A 19,876-nucleotide genomic window follows, 5' to 3' on the forward strand; every position below is an offset into this window, starting at 1 on the left:
TTGGCACCAGGTGAGTTTCTCTTTCTGAACAACCTTTCACCTAATAACTTTAGCGTCCATCAGTGATTTTTGCCTGAATTGGTTTTTACGTTGGGGTTACAAAATGGTGATTTTCTAATTGAATCATTCTTTCTACATTTATTACTGGCTTTCTTTTGTAAAGAAGACATTTCCTTTCTTTATCCCAGTCCACCCCCTTTTCCTCATCTCTTCTCTTCCCCTACGTGTCACTCTGTATTTGCTAATTTTTATTTATCTAGTAGATTAAGCTCAAGTAGGTTGCTTTTTTTTTTTTGAGTGCTCAAATTGTCCCCCATGTGGCCAGTGAGAGCCCCTTTAACTTGATCCTTTGTCCTTTTTTACAAATCCTTCTTAGAAACTTTTAACTTAGCTTTTAACATAAAAAGATACTTTGAGCTAGGAGAAAGACAGTCACATGCTTCTGATTTTACTCATCCTTGGAAATTCTTTTGTAATGAATGTGTTTCTTTCCTTATCATCCCATACCCCTGCATGCTCTTATCTATTCACTTAAGGATTATCGGTAGCTGTCTAACTAACATCTCTCTTCTGATCTGTTCTACACACCACCCATTTTAATTAATCTTTAAAGTATTTATTATATACTATCTGTATGCCAGACCTGCATTAGGAACGTAGAATACACAGGGAAATGGAAACATAAGGAAGTTCATAGCCTAAGAGAAGACCTATATAAAGACCAAAATTTCAGTATGATTATTGCAAAATAGAAATACATAGAGGCGCCTGGGTGGCTCCGTCGGTTAAGCGTTTGCCTTTGGCTCAAGTCATGATCCGCAGGGTCTGGGATTGAGCTCCCTGTCATGGGGCTTCCTGCTCAGCAGGGAGTCTGCTTCTCCCTCTCCCTCCCCCCTCCCCCCCCCCCCACCGGCTTGTGCTAGCATGTGTTCTCTCTCTCTCTCTCTCTCTCTCTCTCTCTCTCTCTCTCTCTCTCTCTCATAAATAAATAAAATCTTTAAAAAAAAATACGTAGAGGGTAACTAAGTGTGAGAAACCAGAAGCTTCAAGAGAAGATAATAGTTGAGTATGGTATTGTTACAGTCATGAAAAGATTATCATGTGAAGAATGGTAGAGCATTAAAAATCAGAGGTTACCTGCATTTAGTGCTTAGAGATTTCCTTTTCCCTTATTCTGTGTTTTTTGTTTTTATTTTTGCTAATTTTTTTTTTCTGGGTAGATGAACTATTCTTAGGTTACACTGAAACTTTCTTGCTAGGATGCTTCATCATTTCTGTTCTTTAGCTTTTCAATGAAAGATTACTTTTTTTGCTCAAATTGTTTGGTTTAGAGGCCATGGGGATTTGCTCTATTTGTTTATGCATCCATGCCTTATGAATAAATCCGTAATGTTTTATTACCAATGATTGCACATACCAAGTATCTGCACCATACTTATGTGGTCATAAATACAAAGTTTGGTTCTTACTGTTAGGAAATCTTAATAAACTTAGGATGGTTGAAGGAAATGGAGAGTGAAATGGTTTAAAATTGGGACTCACCTATATAGGCAGTCCCCTAATTTTACATAATCTCTTTATAGCTAGAGATTTTCCCTCTTTTCATAAGAATTAGGAGAGGTATAGGAAAAAAAACAAAATCATCATATATTCCCAATTCACATTCTTTAAGGAATAAATAAGGTGACCCCCCCTTAGGAGTCTAGAAATGTTTTTATTGAAGTCCCCATCTCCTCAAGTATTTCTGGCTTCCTGAGATGGCACTTAGGATTTCTTCTTGCTGACATGATGGTAAAAAGAATAAATTGAAATAGTAGTGTACTATTGTTGGAATCAATATTCAATTTATCCGACATCAAGCAGTGGGCGTTCAACATAAATAGATTTTCCAAATATTTGTAGTTTCCCTCTTTAAAATGTCAAAATGTTTTTAGTTTAGCCATTTTATTTGATAAAATTAATACAAAAGTTAAAGAGATTTAATGTTAAATTTAGAATTGTCCTTACTAAACATTTACTATACAGGATTATGTATTATACAGTATTTCCTATCCTTTAGATATTTTTTCTCTTTCAAATATATGATGCTTTTATACAGAAACAACCATACACTTAATGTGAATGGATGTAAATGCAACAGGCCAGTGATGCCTTGCAAACCAAGGCCCTGACTAATTCATTTGGCCATACTCTGTGTGTCTGTGTATGTAAATAAAATATGATTTGTTAGTACTTTCCAATGCAAACATTTTACTCTAGCCATGTCAGTTTCCTCATCGTCTTATGATTATTCCATGTCCCTTAACCTTTTTGTATGGTATTGTTTGCTTTCTGTTCAGGGACCTTGAGGAAGTTATTTATCTTTGTGCATTTTCTTAACAGCTTGTTTCTTATGGTCTCAGTGAGTGGTGTAATTGGATGTGTTTCCTTTGCATTAGGAGGACTGTGACAGATATTCAAAGAAGTCTGGGAAATGTAAGTTTTAGCTTTCTGCTAAACTAGAGGGGAGTTAGAGTAGATGAACTTTTTGTCACCGTTCTTAGCCTTATGTCTCTGCTCTTTATTTCTTACTCTTACTGTATTCACCAGAATTCCTTATGAGGCTTTTTTTTCTTCTTTTTTTTTTAATTTGTTAAAACACATGTGTCTTTGTAAGCCACCTAGTCTTTCAGGGCTTTGCATTTAGACTAGGTGATCTCTAAGTTCCCTTTCAGCCATAAACTTCTGTTTATGTTTATTTATATTTATTCCTTTGTTGAAAAATGTTTATTGAATACCTGCTATTTGATAGATATACTCTGCAGCATAATATTATCTACCCTCCAGTAATAGAATAATATATGTTCTTCAGTATCCAGGTTATGTACTGCTTCATTTGTAAAGTTTTACCTGACACTGTAGCCTATATTATGTTGTTTTGCCCCACAAATTCTTTTAGGACTTACTAAAAAATGTAGACATAGGTTAACTTGTATTTTCCTTAGTGTTTGGATTGTTTTGATTACTTAATGTAATTGTAGGCACCTTGAAGAATCCTACTTCTTTTATAATCATTTAATATAGTGACAGTCCACATAGTAATAATCATCATAATGATAACTAACATTTATGAACACTAACTTTGAGATGAGCATTGTTTTAAATGCTTTACATATATCCCTTCCATTTAATCTTACAAAATTTTTATGAAATGGGATCTCTTCTCCATTTTTACAGATGAGGTAAGGCACACAGAGGTTAAGTAAATTTCCTCAAGGTTATACTGCTGGTTAAGTGAAGAAGCCAGGCAGTGAGACTTCAAAAGCCCACTCACTTATCCATTTTGCTATAATGCATAATTACTGTATACTTGTTGAACGAATGGATGTTTTCATCTTTATATTGGTTACAGCTTTGATATCTATTTTCCACTTTGGATAAAAGACTAAGGATATTTCACTTCGGGGAGAATACTTTTCAAACAAGGACAAATAACTTTCTTAGTAAACTAAATAAATATTATGAGTGACTCTTACAGTTAATAGTGAGTATTCAAATTGTGTACTTACACCTTGAGGGATTTTGGATAAGGTGTCTTTTTCAAAGGAAGTTTGAGGCACACATAATACTTAAAGATGAATTTTGATTTGTGTTAAATGCTTGATTATTACTTGTTACTTGTTTTCAGTTGAGTGGTGATTTTATGCAATGGCTTCAAGCCACAGTTCTTCACCAGTGCCTCAAGGAAGCAGCAGTGATGTTTTCTTTAAAAAAGAGGTAGACCCAACAAAACACATTCGACCTGTGCAGTCACTGCCAGATGTATGTCCCAAGGAACCCACAGGTAATGCCTTTGTTATTGTTGTTGTTCTTAAGGATTTTTACTGAGGATTTGTATTATCTTTAAATGAGTAGTCAGATTCCATATACATTTGACCCTTGAACAGCATGGGTTTGAACTGCATGGGCCCACTTATATGCAGCTTTTTTTTTTTTAATAAATACAGTACTATAAATGTATTTTCTCTTCCTTATGGTTTTCTTAGTAACATTTTCTTTCCTCTAGCTTACTTTCATGTAAGAATGCAGTATATAATATATATAACATACAGAATATGTGTTAATTGACTAAGTCTTTGAAAGGGCTTCTAGTCAAGTGTAAGCTATCAGTAACCTTTGGGGAGAGTTTAAATATGTGGATTTTTGACTTCACAGAGAGGGGATGGTCTGTGTCTCTAACCCTTCCATTGTTCAAGGGTCGGCTGTATCTGAAAGAGTAAATTTTATAGTGTTAAACTAAAGAGGTAATTTGGAAGTAAGTTGATTAGGAAATTGGAATATAGTTCTTTTCATGCATTTCCATAGAAGAAGTTACTTGCTAAACTGAAAAAAAAAAGTTTTGAAAATGAAACTACTGATTTAAAGCTTTTTAGTTAGACACAGTATAGTAAAGCCTCATTATTTATGAATTCCATGTTTGCAAATTTGCCTACTCCCTAAAACTTACTTGTAACTCCAAAATCAATACTTGTGGTACTTTTGTGATCATTTGCAGCCATATGCAGAGGAATGAAAAATTTGAATTGCCTGATGCACATGTCCCTAGCTAAGGTTGAACAAGACAACTCTCTGCCTTCTTGTTTTAGCTCTCATGCTCTAAACAAGTGTCCTTTGTGTGGTCTATTTAGTGCCACATTTTTTTGCATTTTTGAGATTTTTATTGGTGATATTGCTGTTTAAAATGTCTCCAAAATGTAGTGCTGGAGAGCTTTCTAGTGTTTCTAAGTACAAAAAGACTGCAATGTATGTGTCTTATGAAGAAAATTCATTCAGATGTGAGTTATGAGTTATAGTAGTGTAAGCCATGGGTTCAGTGTTAATGAATGAACAATATATATTTAATAAGGTGTCTTTAAACAGAAACATACACAGAATAAGATTCTGTATTGGTCGGTTGATGAAAATGTTGTGACCCAGGGGCTTGAAGGTACCTAACCCTGTATTTCCCCTAGGAACAGTGGTTCAGTATTTGCTAATTGTTACAGTGACTTTATAGAACAACCTGAATACAAGAATGAATAACAAGAATTGACTATATATTTTTCTTTCCTGTATGGTTGATGCCACAGCAGCATTTCTGTCATCTGTTTATAAGCCAGACAAAGGGTATTAGAACCTGGCATGTCTGCCTTAATACAAGAGAAAAAAGGTATTTGTGAAAAATCTGGAGTATTAAAGGATAGAAGATATACAATAGAAAGGAAGAAGAATTTTGATGTTGAAAAAGGAAAGAGAAATTGTACATTAAGGAAGGGAATTAATGAAAGACTTTCTTTACCATCCACCCTAACCTGCAACTATAACTCTCAAATTTTGCATATTCTTTATTTTATTTATGTTTTTCCTTCCCTTTGCAATTGATGCTGAAAGCTGAAGGTTATTAATCAGATTGATTTTCATTAAAATGTTTGTTACAGAAGAGTTGTTTCTACTCTATAGAGTAGAAACTAAGCATTTTTATTTTTCTAGGATGTACTTTCAAATGTAGAACTTAGTCTACAGAGTTCTCTTGTTTGCTTTTTGCAGGTGATTCAAATAGTTTATGTGTTGTCCCATCTCTAGTTACAGATCAACATAGATGGACTATATATCATTCCAAAGTAAACCTCCCAGCAGCATTAAATGATCCTAGATTAGCAAAAAGAGAATCTGACTTCTTCACAAAAACATGGGGATTGGACTTTGTGGACACTGAAGTCATACCTTCATTCTACCTCCCACAGATCAGCAAGGAACATTTTACAATTTATCAACAGGAAATCTCTCAGGTAATACCTAATCAAAAGGAATAGAAAGATCTTTAGTTTGATTTATTGTAGATTTTTGACCAATAGTCTTTGATGAGGCTATAGTATTCTTTTCTGTCTATATACATTCTACTGTCCTGGTTTGTATTTAATTCATTTCTTAGATATATGTAAATATATTTCTCTTACTGTAGTGATTTTTCAGAATTGCACTTTACTAGTAGTGCTAAGATTCCTCATGAAATCCACCCTACCTACCAAGGAGAAAATTGTTCAGTTAGGCCAATAAAACCCAGATGGTTTGTGAGGTTTAAGAAATGAGCAGAGTAGAACTGTTTCTGTGTCTCTCATTTACCACAGAAAATTTATAGAGCATGCTAGCTTTAGTAGATAGTCTTAATATCTTTAGACATAATATTTTACTCTAAACTCAGTTCTGAGCAAGAACTGAATGTATTGCTTAGTTTAAGAAGGCTTGTTACTGATTTTTAGTGAGTATTATCAATATAATTTTGGTTACCATTTTGGACCTAAAAAAACTCATTTTTAAAGGGGATATTAAAATTTTTTTCTTTACTGAGGTGTAATTGACATATAATTTCAGGTGTACAACATAATGATTTGATATTTATATATATATTGCAAAATGATCACCATAATAAGGCTAGTTAACATCCATCACCATACATACTTAACAAGAATTTTTTTCTTCCTCTGATGAGGATTTTTAAAATCTATTCTCCTCACAACTTTCCAATATTCAGTGCAGTATTATTAACTACAGTGACCATGCTTTATATTACATCTGGAAGTTTGTATAGGGGATAATTATTTATGTTTTTCTAATACCCCTTTTTATACTTTTTTCATTAGCAAACCCAATTTGCATTTAGCTAATAACTTTGTTTCCTTTGATTACTTTGTTCTTTTATGATTTGGAAATAGGCTAAATATGGTTATATTATTGGCATTGGTACTATGCAGTATTTGGTTCATTTTTAGTACTACCTAATATTTTTGTACAGAACCTGTAAATATTATTTACTTTTATATAATGTATATTGTTATATGCTGTCTAGAGTTTTTGTGTTCTGTTTTCAGTAATCACATCTGTCTGGATGTTGTTAGGTAAATGAGCTTTAGTATGCCTTCTTTTTCTAATCTTATGCCTCATAACCTACAATTTGGCTTTTCCATTTATCCATTTCTTGGTCAAATATTTATTGAATGCCTTCCATGTGCCAGGCACTGTTCGAAATACTAGGGATACAACAGAGACCAAAATATACCAGTTCCCTCCATTATAAAGCTTATATTTCTAACAAGGGTTATAAGCAATAAACCCTAAAGCAACCACTAAAATAACAGTTATAGCTAAAAAGCCAACAGAAGAGATAACATGAAATAAAAAAAAATTCTCAATCTAAACAAAGATAGAAAAAGAATAAAAAAGGAGCAAAGAATAGATGAGACCGAAAAAAATAAACATCAGGATGATAGACTTAAACCTAACCCTATTAGTACATTAAATGTAAATGTTTAAGCACCCCAATTACAAGTTAGAAATTGTGAGATTGGATGAAGAAGCAAGACCGAGCTGTATGCTATCTATAAGACATGCACTTTAAATACAGAGACACAAAACACTTAAAAGGATGGAAAAAGATACACCAGGCTCACACCAGTCAAAAGGAAGCTGGAATGACTATATTAATATCAATCAAAGTAGATTTCAGAGCAAAAACTGTTACTAAAGAAGGTTATTTTATAATGATAAAAGTGTTAGGTTAAGAAGATTAGTATTTCTAAACATTTATGTCTGTAAAAACATAGCTTCAAAATGCATGAAGCAAAAACTGGGAACTTTATGGAGGAAATAGATGAATTCACAATTATGGTTGGAGATTTCAATACTTGTCTCTCAAACAATAGAACAAACAAATAGAAAACCAGTGAATATATGGTAGACTTAAACAGCACTGTCAATTAACCTGACTTAACTTGAAAGAACACATTGAAAGAACATTCCACCCAACACAGGAGAATACATTTTTTCCTGAAGTGCTCATGGAACATTTATCAAGCTAGACTACAATCTGGGCCATAAAACAAATGTTTAATACATTTAAAAGGCTTCAAGTCATACAAAGTCTATTTTCTGACCACAATAGAATTAAATTAGAAATTATTAACAGCATAGTATGTGGGAAATCCGCAAATATTTGGAAACCAAAATCTATACTTCTAAATAAAACGTGGGTCAAGGAGGAAAAGGAGAGGCACCTGGATGGCTCAGTCGGTTAAGTGTCTGACTCTTAATCTCAGCTCAGGTCTTGATCATGAGTTTAAGCCCCGCTTTGAGCTCCAAAAAAAAAAAAAAAAGAGGAAAAGGAAATTAGAACCATTGACCCTTGAACAACGTGGGTTTGAACCACACAGATCTACTTATATGCAGATTTTTTTCAATAAATACAGTTATAGTACTGCAAATGTATTTTCTCTTCCTTATGATTTCCTTAATATTAATTTCTTTTCTCTAGCTTACTTTAAGAATGTAGTATGTAATATGTATAATATACAAAATATGTGTTAATTAACTGTTTATTTTACTGTTCAGGCTTCCAGTCCACGGTAGGCCATTAGTAGTTAAGTGTTTGGGGAGTCAAAAGTTATACTTGGATTTTTGATTATGGGGTATTGGTGTCCCTAACCCCCACATTTGAACTAAATGGAAATGAAAACATGACATATTGGGATTTATGGCATGCTGCTCAAGCAGTACTTAGGGAATAATTTATAGCAGTAAATGCATATATTAGAAAAGAAGAATAGTTTCAAATCAGTGTCCTCAACTTTCACCTTAAAAAGCTACAAAAAGAACAAATTTAAAACAAAATAAACAGAAGAAAGAAACATCAAAGTCAAAATCAGTGAAATAGAAAACAGAGAAACAGTAGAGAAAAATCATTGAAACCTAAAGCTGATTCTTTGAGAAGATCAATAAAATGGACAAATTGTTAGCAATACTGATTCAGGAAGAAAAGAGAAAAGACATAATCACCAATAATAAGCATACAAGTGATTACATCACTGCAGATTCTACAGAAATTAAAAGACTAATAATGAAATATTATGAACAACTTTATGCCAATAAATTCAGCAAGTTAGATGAACTGACGAATTCCTTGAATGACACAAATTACCAAATCTCTCTCGGGAAGAAATAGATAATTTGAATAGCCTTTTAGTTATTAAAGAAATTGATGTTAAACAGCTTTCCAAGAAGAAAACTCAGGTCCACATGGCATCACTATTGATTTCTACCAAATATTTAAGGAAAAAACAATAGCATGTCTACACATATTCTTTCAATTGTTAAGGATGTGAAGGATGGGGCCAGTACTAGGATGAGGCTGATGAGGTGCCCAAGGTATAAAATGTGAAGGGCACCAGGATCTAAGAGTAGGTGCCGTCTTAAATATTGTGGCTGCTTGCTTGCCTTACCCCATTGTCAGCCCTGGTGGCAAACTAGAACTCTCATACACTGTTGGTGGGAATTTAAAGTGGTACAGCCTTTTTGGAAAACAGTTGAGTGGTTTCTTAAAAAGTTAAAAATACTTAAAATGCTTCTGGTTCAGCATGTAGGGAACCTGGAAGCTTCTACTGTTCGAAAGAAAAAATCTGAACAAATAAAATCAACGACTTAGAAGCTTTTTGAAGGTCACAGCACAGGGACACAAACTCACTAAAAGACAACAACCTAATCACAGGTCTATGGAATGATTCCCCTCCTCCCACATTTTACCACCATATAAATAGGGCACCTGTATAATAATAAGGGAATATAACTGTGAAAAAACTGCATGTCTCAGACTTTAAGAAGTTTGTAAAGACAGCAAGAGAGACAAAAACAAGGACACCAGAGAAAATTTTAGCCTCTAACACCTACAGACCAGAGGAAATTTTAGCCTCTAACACCTACAGCTACAGCAAACAATAAATACAGTCTAATGCCTAGCCAGATAAATATAAAACCTCACACTAAATACCTGTTTACCTCAGTTCCTTTTATCCAGTACATCATATCTGGCATGGAACAAGAAAAGGTACAATAAATACTACAAACAAGAAGAACACCCCCCCCCCATCCCTGCAGTTTAAAGAGAGCAAGTAGTAGAATGAGACTCAGATGGCAACATTTTTGGAATTATCAGACTGGGAATTTAAAATAACTATGGTTAGTATGCTAAGGGCTCCAATAGAAAAGGTAGACAACATGCAAGAATAGATGGGTAATGTAAGCAGAGAGATGGAAACTATAAGAAAGAATCAAAAGGAAATGCTAGAAATAAACACTGACGAATGAAGAATGCTTTTGATGGATTCATCAGTAGACTTGAAATGGCAGAGGAAAGAATCAGTGAGCTTAAGAAAATGTTGGCAGAAGCTTATCCAAATGTGTGGGTTAGTGAAAGTATTGCTTAGAGGGAAATTTAATAGTATTGAATGCGTATATTAGGAAAGAAAAAAATCTAAAATTAATAATTAAGCTTTCACCACAGGAGGCCAGAAAAAGAACAAATTAAATCCAAAGTAAGTAGAATGTGAATCACTATGTTGTGTACCTGAAACTAATGTAACATTGTGTGTCAACCATACTAAACAAAACAAAACAAAACAAAACAAAAAACAGAAGAAAAGAAATAATAAAAATGAGACCAGAAATCAGTGAAATTGAGATCTTCTTTGAGAAGATCAATAAAATTGGTAACTGTCTAGCAAGGTCAAAAAAGAAGGCTTAAGTTACAAATATTAGAAATGAAAGAGGGCATATCACTAATGATCTCATGGACATTAAAAAGATAATAAAAGAATATTATGAACAACTCTATGCCCACAAATTCTGTAACCTAGATGAAATAGATCAATTCCTTGGAAGACACATTCCAAAACTTACACATGAGAAATAGACACTCCGAATAAAACTATACTTATTAAAGAAATTGAATCAATAATAACCTTTCAAAATAGAAAACACCAGGGCCAGATGGGTTCACTGGTGAATTATACCAGCCATTTAGGCAAGAAGTTATATCAGTTCTTTATGATCTTTTCCAGAAAATAGAAGCAAAGGGTATACTTTCTAACTTATTCTTAGGCAGTATTAACCTAATACTGAAATTAGACAAAGACATTATGAAAAAGGAAAACTATAGACTATTATCTCTCATGAACATGGATGCAAAAATCCTTAACAAAATATTGGAAAATCAAACCCAATAATGTATGAAAATAATTCTGTACCGTAACTAAGTAGGATTTATTCCAGTTATGCAAGGCTGATCCAGTATTCAAAAAGCAATTTGTGTAATCCATACATTAACAAGATAAAGAAGAAAAAAATCATGATGTTCATATCAGTAGATATAGAGGAAACATTTGACAAAACTCAGTACCCATTCATGATAAAAACTCACAGCAAACTAGGAATATAGGGAAAGTTCAACTTGATAAAGAACATCTACAAAAACCCTGCAACTGTGAGAAACTAGATGCTTTCCCACTGAGATCAGGAACAAGATAAGGATGTCCCTTCTCACCATTCCTTTTGAACATCCCTAACTATGCAATGAGACAAGAAAAGAAAAGAAAAGGTATATACACTGGGAAGAAAGAAATAAAACTGTCTTTATTCACAGATATCATGATTGTCTATGTAGAAAATCCCAAAGAATCAGAAAAGAAACTTCTGGAACCAATAAGCAGTTATAACCAGATTGCAGGATACAAGGTTAATATTACAAAAGTGAATTGCTTTCTTGTATGCTAGTGATGTACAATTAAAATTTGAAGTTAACACAGCACCATCTACCTTAGCACCAAAGAAAATAAAATACTTAGGTATAAATCTACCAAAATATGTGCAAGATCTGTATGAGGATAACTACAAAACTGATGAAAGGAATTGTTGAAGATCTAAGTAAATGGAGAGAGATTTCATGTATGTAAATAGGAAGCTTCAATATTGTCAACATGTCTGTTCTTCCCAGCTTGGTCTATAGATTCAACACAATCCCAGTTAAAATCCAGCAATTTGATTGTAGATACCAAGAAACTGATTACAAAGTTTATATAGGAAGGGAAAAGAGAATAGCCAACAAAGTATTGAAGAACAAAGTTGCAGGACTGACACTAATTGACTTTAAGACTTATTGTGAAGTTATAATAGTAATATAGACAGTGTGGTATTGGTGAAAGAATAGACAACATATAGATCAAAGCAACAAAATAGCTCAGAAATAGACCCACACAAATATAGTCAACTGATTTTTGACAAAGGTACAAGAGTAACTCAGTAGTCTTTTGAGTAAATGGTACTAGAACAACTAGACATATACCTGCCCCCCCAAAAAAAAGGAAAGAAAAAAGAATCTAGACACAGACTACCCATACCTTTCTCAGAAATTAGCACAAAATGAACTGTAGCTCTAAATGTAAAATGCAAAATTGTAAAACTAGAAGATCACATGGGAGAAAATACATGACTTTGAGTTTGGTAATAATTTTTTAGATAATGGCATCAAAAGCACAATTCATGAAACAAAAAATTGAGAAGTTGGACTTGGTTAAAATTAAAAACTTCTCTGTGAAAGACACTAATAAAAGAATGTATACAGGCTAGACACTGTATGATAAAGGATTGGTATCCAAAATATACAAATAACTCTTAAAACTCAGCAGTAAGAACAGCACAACTAAAAAATGGGAAAAGGACTTGAGTGGACATTTTTCCAAAGAAGATGTAAAAATGACCAATAAGTATATAGAATGATAGTCAACATCACTAATAGTTTTAAGTGGTAAGTTTAAAGGCATATATGTTATATGTATTTGCCATAATAAAAAAATGCGCAAAAGATATGAACAGGCATCTCATGAAGGAAGACATTCAGCTGGCAAATAAGCATAGGAGAAGATGCTTAACATATGTCATTAGGGAATTGCAAATTAAAACAACAGTGAGATAATATGTATCTATCAGAATTACAAACATTCAGAACACTGACGGCACCAAATGCTGGCAAGAATGTGGACTGATAGGAACTCTTATTCACTGTGGGTATGACTGCAAAATGGTACAGCCATGTTGGAAGACAATCTTGTAGTTCCTGTCACAGTTGCTGTTAGAACTCTGAACACTACTAGCTCAGTGTTTTTTCCTTTCCATACTCCATTTTCCCTATGTGTCCTATTTATCGTATCTCTGAAAAGATAAAATTGTTGTTAGTGACCATCTAATCTGATATCAGAGTAGGGTTTCTTTCTTTCTTTCTTGACTCAGTGTCAACTAATAACCTATCTTAGGTATATAGATTTTCACATTTTCTTGCTTGTTTTAAAAAAACTATTTTTCAATTGATTTCTGTTATATAAATAAGGATTTTTTTATTTGCATTCCCACTTCATGCCAAAATTATGGAGATTTTACTATAATTATGTAAAATGGGATGAGTATGAGCTTATAGATGTTCATCAGAGCTTGATTTGGTTTATTAAACATACTTATTTGTGTTTAAATTCAAGGGGCTAGTGATTTCACATTAAAAATTGTAGAACTAATTTGATATATTCTTTTGTTGAAACATTTTGATGCTTTGAATATTCATATTGCTACATAGCATTGATTTTGTTATTTGTCTTTTTATAGAGAGAGAAGATTCATGAGAGATGCAAGAATATTGTCCTCCTAAAGATACCTTTGACAGGACTCTCTACATACTCATGGTATGAATATGTGCTATTTGTAGACAATGTGGAGATTAAATATGTGATATTTGTAGCCATAGCATAAATATCAACAAACAAAATCTTAATTTTGGGACCTTGATGGCTGTTCTACCTATAATTTTTATTTTTAGTGAAATTTTTATAGCCTATGATCATAATCTTTTCCAAAAGCTTTTAAGAGAAAAACCGTGGGTCTCATTGTAGTGTTATCCTTCATTTCAACAAATATTTATTTAACATCTGGCTGTTTGGTATTTTGCTTGTTGTTTAAAAATAGATGAGTAACAAAGAGCACTTGTCATCAAGAAGCTGATAGTCTCCTGAGTAGGGTTACATAAATAAACCAATAATTGAAGCCCTGTATATCAAGCAGTAAGTTCAGCGTGGCAAGATGGTATAGAGCTCCTAATTTGTTAAGCCTTAGAAAACTTCTAGAGTTGATGATTGCCTGTGTTCTAAACTAGCTGCTGAGAAAGATTTATGTGGGGAAAAGGCCTTCCAGGAAGAAGGAATAGTGTATGCAAAGCAATAGAGTCAAAATTTTAAAAAAAGAGAGAGAACAGAGCATGTTCAAAGAACTGCAAGAGTTCAGTATGTTAGCTCAACTGGGAGGAAGAAGTAGGCAGGGGAGTCAGATCCTGAAGAGCCTTGTATGCCATGCTAAGGAATTTTTCTTTTCTAAAAGCTGTACAGAGCCACAGAAAAATATTTTTAACCAGACATCAGATTTATGATTATACATTTCACTGTGAAAACAGTGTGGAAAACAAACAGATGTCGATAAACTGGAGGCAAAGAGACAGTTGGAGGCCACTGTAGTAATACAAGTGAGAAGTCATGTGGCCCCAATAGCAGTTATAATGAAGATGGAGAGGAATTTAGGCATTTGAGAGATACATAAGAGATTGAAGCACAGGTTTTGGTGGCCAGTTGGTGGTAATGATCAGTTTACACACTGAGAAGTTTCTGTGGATTTCACAATTTAGGATCTCTTACGGAGGGCATTCAGACTTGAAGTGATGGTTACAGAAAACACAATCCTGTATATTAAAGAGTGAGTACAAGAGAAAGAAATGGAGACTACCACTGTGAATATGACTTGAGGATTTGAGATACAGGGTATTGAGAGAACAGAGTGTAAGAATGTTTTTGCATGGTCAACACTCGATGAGGTAGGAGATGAATTTGCATAGCCTGAGAGTGAGTGCTTCCTTAAGTTTTGTACTGGAGGGCTTCCCTTGCCTCAGCCTAGTCCAGACCCTGGGTTTTGTCTTTATCTTTTTTATTTTATTTTATTTATTTTTTGGTTCATTTTAATGGAAGAGAACTGAGCATGTATATACACAGAGAGGAACTATTAGAAGGGAAGAGGCTGAAGATATGGAAGAGGCAGAGGCAGGGTATTGATGAAGCACGCTCACAGAAGAGGCAGGAAGGCATGGAGTCCAACCCAGGAAGGTTAGTTTTGGAAAGGATCTGAGATCTAGTTGGTGAGATGAAGGTAAAGTAGGTTGATTTGCAGGTTTGTAGACACAAAGTAAGATGTCTAAGAAGAAAATTAATAAGGTATTAATATCTTAATATGGTATTAAAGTCTTTGATCTTGAGAAATTCTGGGTGGGATGGTATTTTGAACAATAAAAGCAGTATTCCTATATTAGAATGCAATTCTTTTTTTTTAAAGATTTTATTTATTTATTTGACGGAGAGAGAGCACAAGCAGGGCAGGGGGAGCGGCAGGCAGAGGGAGAGAGAGAAGCAGGCTCCCTGCTGAGCAGGGAGCCCGATGTGGGGCTCAATCCCAGGACCCTGGGATCATAACCTGAGCCGAAGGCAGATGCTTAACTGACTGAGCCACCTAGGTGCCCCAGATTTTAATTCATTTTTAAGAACTATATGCCAAACTTAGTTTCACCAAATTTAGTAAGATAGCATCAAGCTTTCTGTGTCCATTTAAAAAAGAAATGTGTTTAGTTTTCTTGCTACCATTCAATTGATTAAAATTATTTGAAACATAGGAATTTTTTCACTACTTTGTTTACTACTAGGCATACAGGAAGTGCTTGAAGCTTGTTGAGGGAATTTAAATGGTTACATAATTGTGACATAGTACAGAATCTGGTCACAGTATATTTATGGAATAAAATGAAAACAAGTTTAAAAAAATCATATTTTCTCTTTTCCTTTTTTTAATAGATAAATCCAGGACAGATCTGGAGCAAGTACCTAAGGTAACAAAGCTTAATAAATGAGAATACTACTTCTTAATATCTTTAATTTTTTTAATAATCTTTAATATCTTTAGTTTTGCCTTATAAGAAGCTTTCATTTGACTTTCTTACACTTTAACCACTTTGCCTGTTCTGGGACTTTGTGCATCACTTTTCTTCTTTCTTTTGTCATCAATTTCTTCTTCATTACTGAAATCTACAAATATGTTTAAGTCTCTCCATTCTTTTTTTTTAAAGATTTTTGTTTATTTGACAAAGAGAGACACAGAGAGGGAACACGGCAGGGGGCGTGGGAGAGGGAGAAGCAGACTTCCCACAGAGCAGGGAGCCCAATGTGGGGCTTGATCCCAGGACCCTGGGATCATGACTTGAGCTGAAGGCCGACACTTAATGCCTGAGCCACACAGGCGCCCCAAGTCTCTCCATTCTGAAAAATTTTATTGATGTTACTACCCCTTCAAATTATTCAGAGAGATGTCCTTTATATGAAAAATTTTAGAGAGATATGTAATAGATGTTTTCTTCCCCCCTGGGGAAAGAGTCTGTTGTATTAATTAGATTCTCAAAGAGGTCTGTGATAACTGTTCTCTAAGGTGAGAAGACATAGAAAGACAACAGGCAGAAACAAAAAGTCATTTTTAAAGTAGTTGATTCCTACAAAATAAAGTTCAAACTCTGTCATTTAAGGCCCTTGATTATTCATTTCCATCATAGTCACACTCAACTTTTGCTTACTAATTTTTACACATTCTTTACTTCAGCCAAACTGTTTTGCTGGCTCTGTTCTTTACTTGCACTGTTCCTTTAGCCTGGAAGACTTTCCCTCAACTCCCCATATCTAATTCTTTCTTTACATTCTCTTGCTTACATGGCAACTTTACAAGATTATATTTCTTTCCAACTGAGGATAATTGGCCCCTTGCTGAATTTCCATAGTATTTTATGTAGACCTGTGCCTTCTTTTTAAGGCATTTGTCACTCTTCTTCTTATAAGATATTTATGTACATATTTTATCACATCCATTGGACTAAAGATCCTTGGGATTAGGACCTATGTAATAATTTATCTTTGTTTCCCCCTTAGTGCCTAGCATAAGGGTTACATCATCAGTAAATATTTATTGAATTAATCAGTACTTTTAATTATACTAAAGCAGGGACTAGAAAATACACTTATGTCCCTAGTTAGTTTTTCCCTATCACTTTATACTAATTTTTGGATGTAGATAAAATGGATCAGTAAATATAATAAAATATAGCATAGAAATTAAGTTAAACCATGTTTCAGGCCTTATGCTAAGTACTGGAGATACAAAGATTAATTAGCTATAAACCCAGTCTTAAAGGAACATAAGATCTCCAGGGGGTGATACATATATTCAGTAAATAATTTTTGTGAAGTATGAGATACATAAATATATGTGGCATATGTACTTAAGTTCAGAGATGGGGCGATTGATGTGTTCAGAGATGGGGTAAGTGTTCATACAGAGATAATGTTTGCCCTTTTGATTTGGTTGTATTCTCTAGAAAAATAGGCAGGAAAGGCATTGTAGGCCGAAAGCATGTACAAAGATAATTAAGCACAAGAGGATATGGAAGTTGAGTATTGCTAGAATGTAACTTGTAAATAGTGGGAGTGGCAAAATACAAATTGGTGAGGGAGTTCAAAAAAAATGAAGGGCCTTTGATGCCATTCTAAAGAGTTTGGTCCTTAGGTCATGGGAATCCATTGAGAGATTTAAACAGAGAAGTTAATTCATTTATACTTGCATTTTAAAAGTATATCTGACAGCAGTATAGGGAATAGATTGAGGAAGGATATGAGTAAATAGCCATTTACTGTAATCCAGAGATAATGAAGAGCTGCACCGACGAAATGCTGTAGATGTAGAGGAGGGAGAGCATTCAAGTCTTATTTAGAAAATACAATGGGTAGGCCTTAGTGCCCAGATAGATGTGGTATGTAAAGGAAAAAGAGTGATCTTTTCATAGAATTGAATTTGTTTTGGTTTTAAAACTTAGTATATGTCTAATCTATGAAACTGATTTGAAAGAATTTTAAGTAGAAGAAAGTAGAAATATAAATATAGAGAATTTGATATTTGGCATTTTTTAAAAACTATCAGTGAGAACTAATATAGAAATTTGGGGATAAGAGATATCCATCTCCCTTTGTGGGTGTGTGCCTGGTGGGACTGCATTAGTGAATTTGATTACATAGTAATGGAATGATCACCTCCATTGGTAAAGACAAAAAACAATTTTCTATCTTCCATGAGTATTTTTAGCTTGATGAAACACTATTTATACATTTTTTATACAGATTTTTGTGTAAATCAACGTATCATCACTTGCTTTTGCTGTTTATGCTTCAGGTCCAAGTTAATCATTGTTTAATGGTCTTATGATGTTTGAAGGGATAATGAATGTAAAAAAATGTTTATCTAATTGAGGAAAATACATTTTTTAATAGATTTTTATGAAACCAGATTTTGCCTTGGACGATTCCTTAACTTTTAATTCAGTTTTACCATGGTCTCATTTTAATACTGCTGGTGGAAAAGGAAATCGTGATGCAGCTTCCTCAAAGTTGCTGCAAGAAAAGGTAATTTCTTTTTTACTCTTTCCATGTAGAAAACTGTATTCTAGTTAAGTAGTACCTTTGGGTTCTGACTTAGTTATTTAGTAAGGGCTATTTTAATTTCATTTTTATTGTTACTGCCTTCAAATCTTAACTGCTAAAGTAAAAGTATTTGATTCAATGGAAAACAAGTGCTGGTGAAAAAGGAAAAGCTAATTGTTGGAGTGCTTCTTATCTAAAATAGCAGTTGATGGAATTTCTCTTTAAAGGATGTATTAGATAACACAATTAATTGCTTTACATTTATCCCAAACAATATATTGGATAATTTTGTATTCTTTATGATTTGAAGCATGGAAAATCAACTTTTGCTGAGGTACCATTTTTCCTTATTTCCACATCGCAAGGATGATTATTTTGAAGCAAAAATACGATAGTTAAAAATGTAGTATTGTATTAAAAATACAATACTATAGTCTTCGGTTTAAAAGACTATAATAAGAGATGAGGAAGGACACTATATCATATATAATAAGAGATGAGCAAGGACACTATATCATACTTAAAGGGTCTATCCAACAAGATCTAACAATTGTAAATATCTATGCCCCTAGCATGGGAGCAGCCAATTATATAAGCCAATTAATAACAAAAGCAAAGAAACACATCGACAGCAATACAATAATAGTAGGGGACTTTAACACCCCCCTCACTGAAATGGACATCTAAGCAAAAGATCAACAAGGAAATAAAGACTTTAAATGACACACTGGACCAAATGGACTTTACACATGTATTCGGAACGTTCCATCCCAAAGCAACAGAATGCACATTCTTCTCTAGTACCCATGGAACATTCTCCAGAATAGATCACATTCTAGGTCACAAATCAGGTCTCAACTGGTACCAAAAGATTGGAATCATCCCTGCATCTTTTTGGACCACAGTGCTTTGAAACTAGAACTCAGTCACAAGAGGAAAGTCGGAAAGAACTCAGAGATGTTGAGAGATAATGCCTAAAGCTTGAGCTATAGGTTGAAGTATCTAAAAGTTTAAAAAGTGGGAGAGAAATGGAAAGATAATGTAGCCAAAAAAAGGCATATGCAATTAGAAAGGAAGAAAAGGCAACTCAAGTTTTAGGAGTCCATATTTAAAATTAGAAAGCATTTTTAATATATGTTGCTCTAGGAATTAATCTTGGTTGTGTTATAAATAAAATATGTATGAACTCTTTTAAGGTATTTGTCAACCTTTTAAGAGGAAAATATATTGGAAATAAGCTGAGTTTTACAAATTGATAAAAGAATAATTTTTGAAATGTAAGCAGCCTTGAAAAAACATCCCAATGAATTCTAGTATTTTCTATAATTTGTGACTGGATCTGAATCTGTCTTTCACAGATTCTTTTGAGGCAGAGTGGTAGAGTAGAAAGAGCTTCAGTTTTTGGGTCAGACTTAGGTTCAAATTTTAGTTTTGCCACTTACTAA

At 33.7% G+C, this 19,876-nt stretch overlaps 1 protein-coding gene across 1 annotated transcript in view; it reads left to right on the forward strand.

The window, feature by feature from the left end:
- The window catches only part of VPS54 (VPS54 subunit of GARP complex), an 88,838-nt gene that overhangs the window by 16,951 nt on the left and 52,011 nt on the right, over positions 1–19,876 (forward strand). The window contains 8 exon segments of the mRNA XM_027622684.2: positions 2,383–2,475; positions 3,668–3,823; positions 5,602–5,807; positions 13,495–13,522; positions 13,525–13,554; positions 13,557–13,571; positions 15,771–15,805; positions 18,282–18,413. Coding sequence (XP_027478485.2) covers positions 3,688–3,823; positions 5,602–5,807; positions 13,495–13,522; positions 13,525–13,554; positions 13,557–13,571; positions 15,771–15,805; positions 18,282–18,413 — 582 coding nt within the window. The 5' untranslated portion in view covers positions 2,383–2,475; positions 3,668–3,687.

This window comes from Zalophus californianus, chromosome 8 (assembly GCF_009762305.2).
Source record: "Zalophus californianus isolate mZalCal1 chromosome 8, mZalCal1.pri.v2, whole genome shotgun sequence".
NCBI lineage: Eukaryota > Metazoa > Chordata > Mammalia > Carnivora > Otariidae > Zalophus > Zalophus californianus.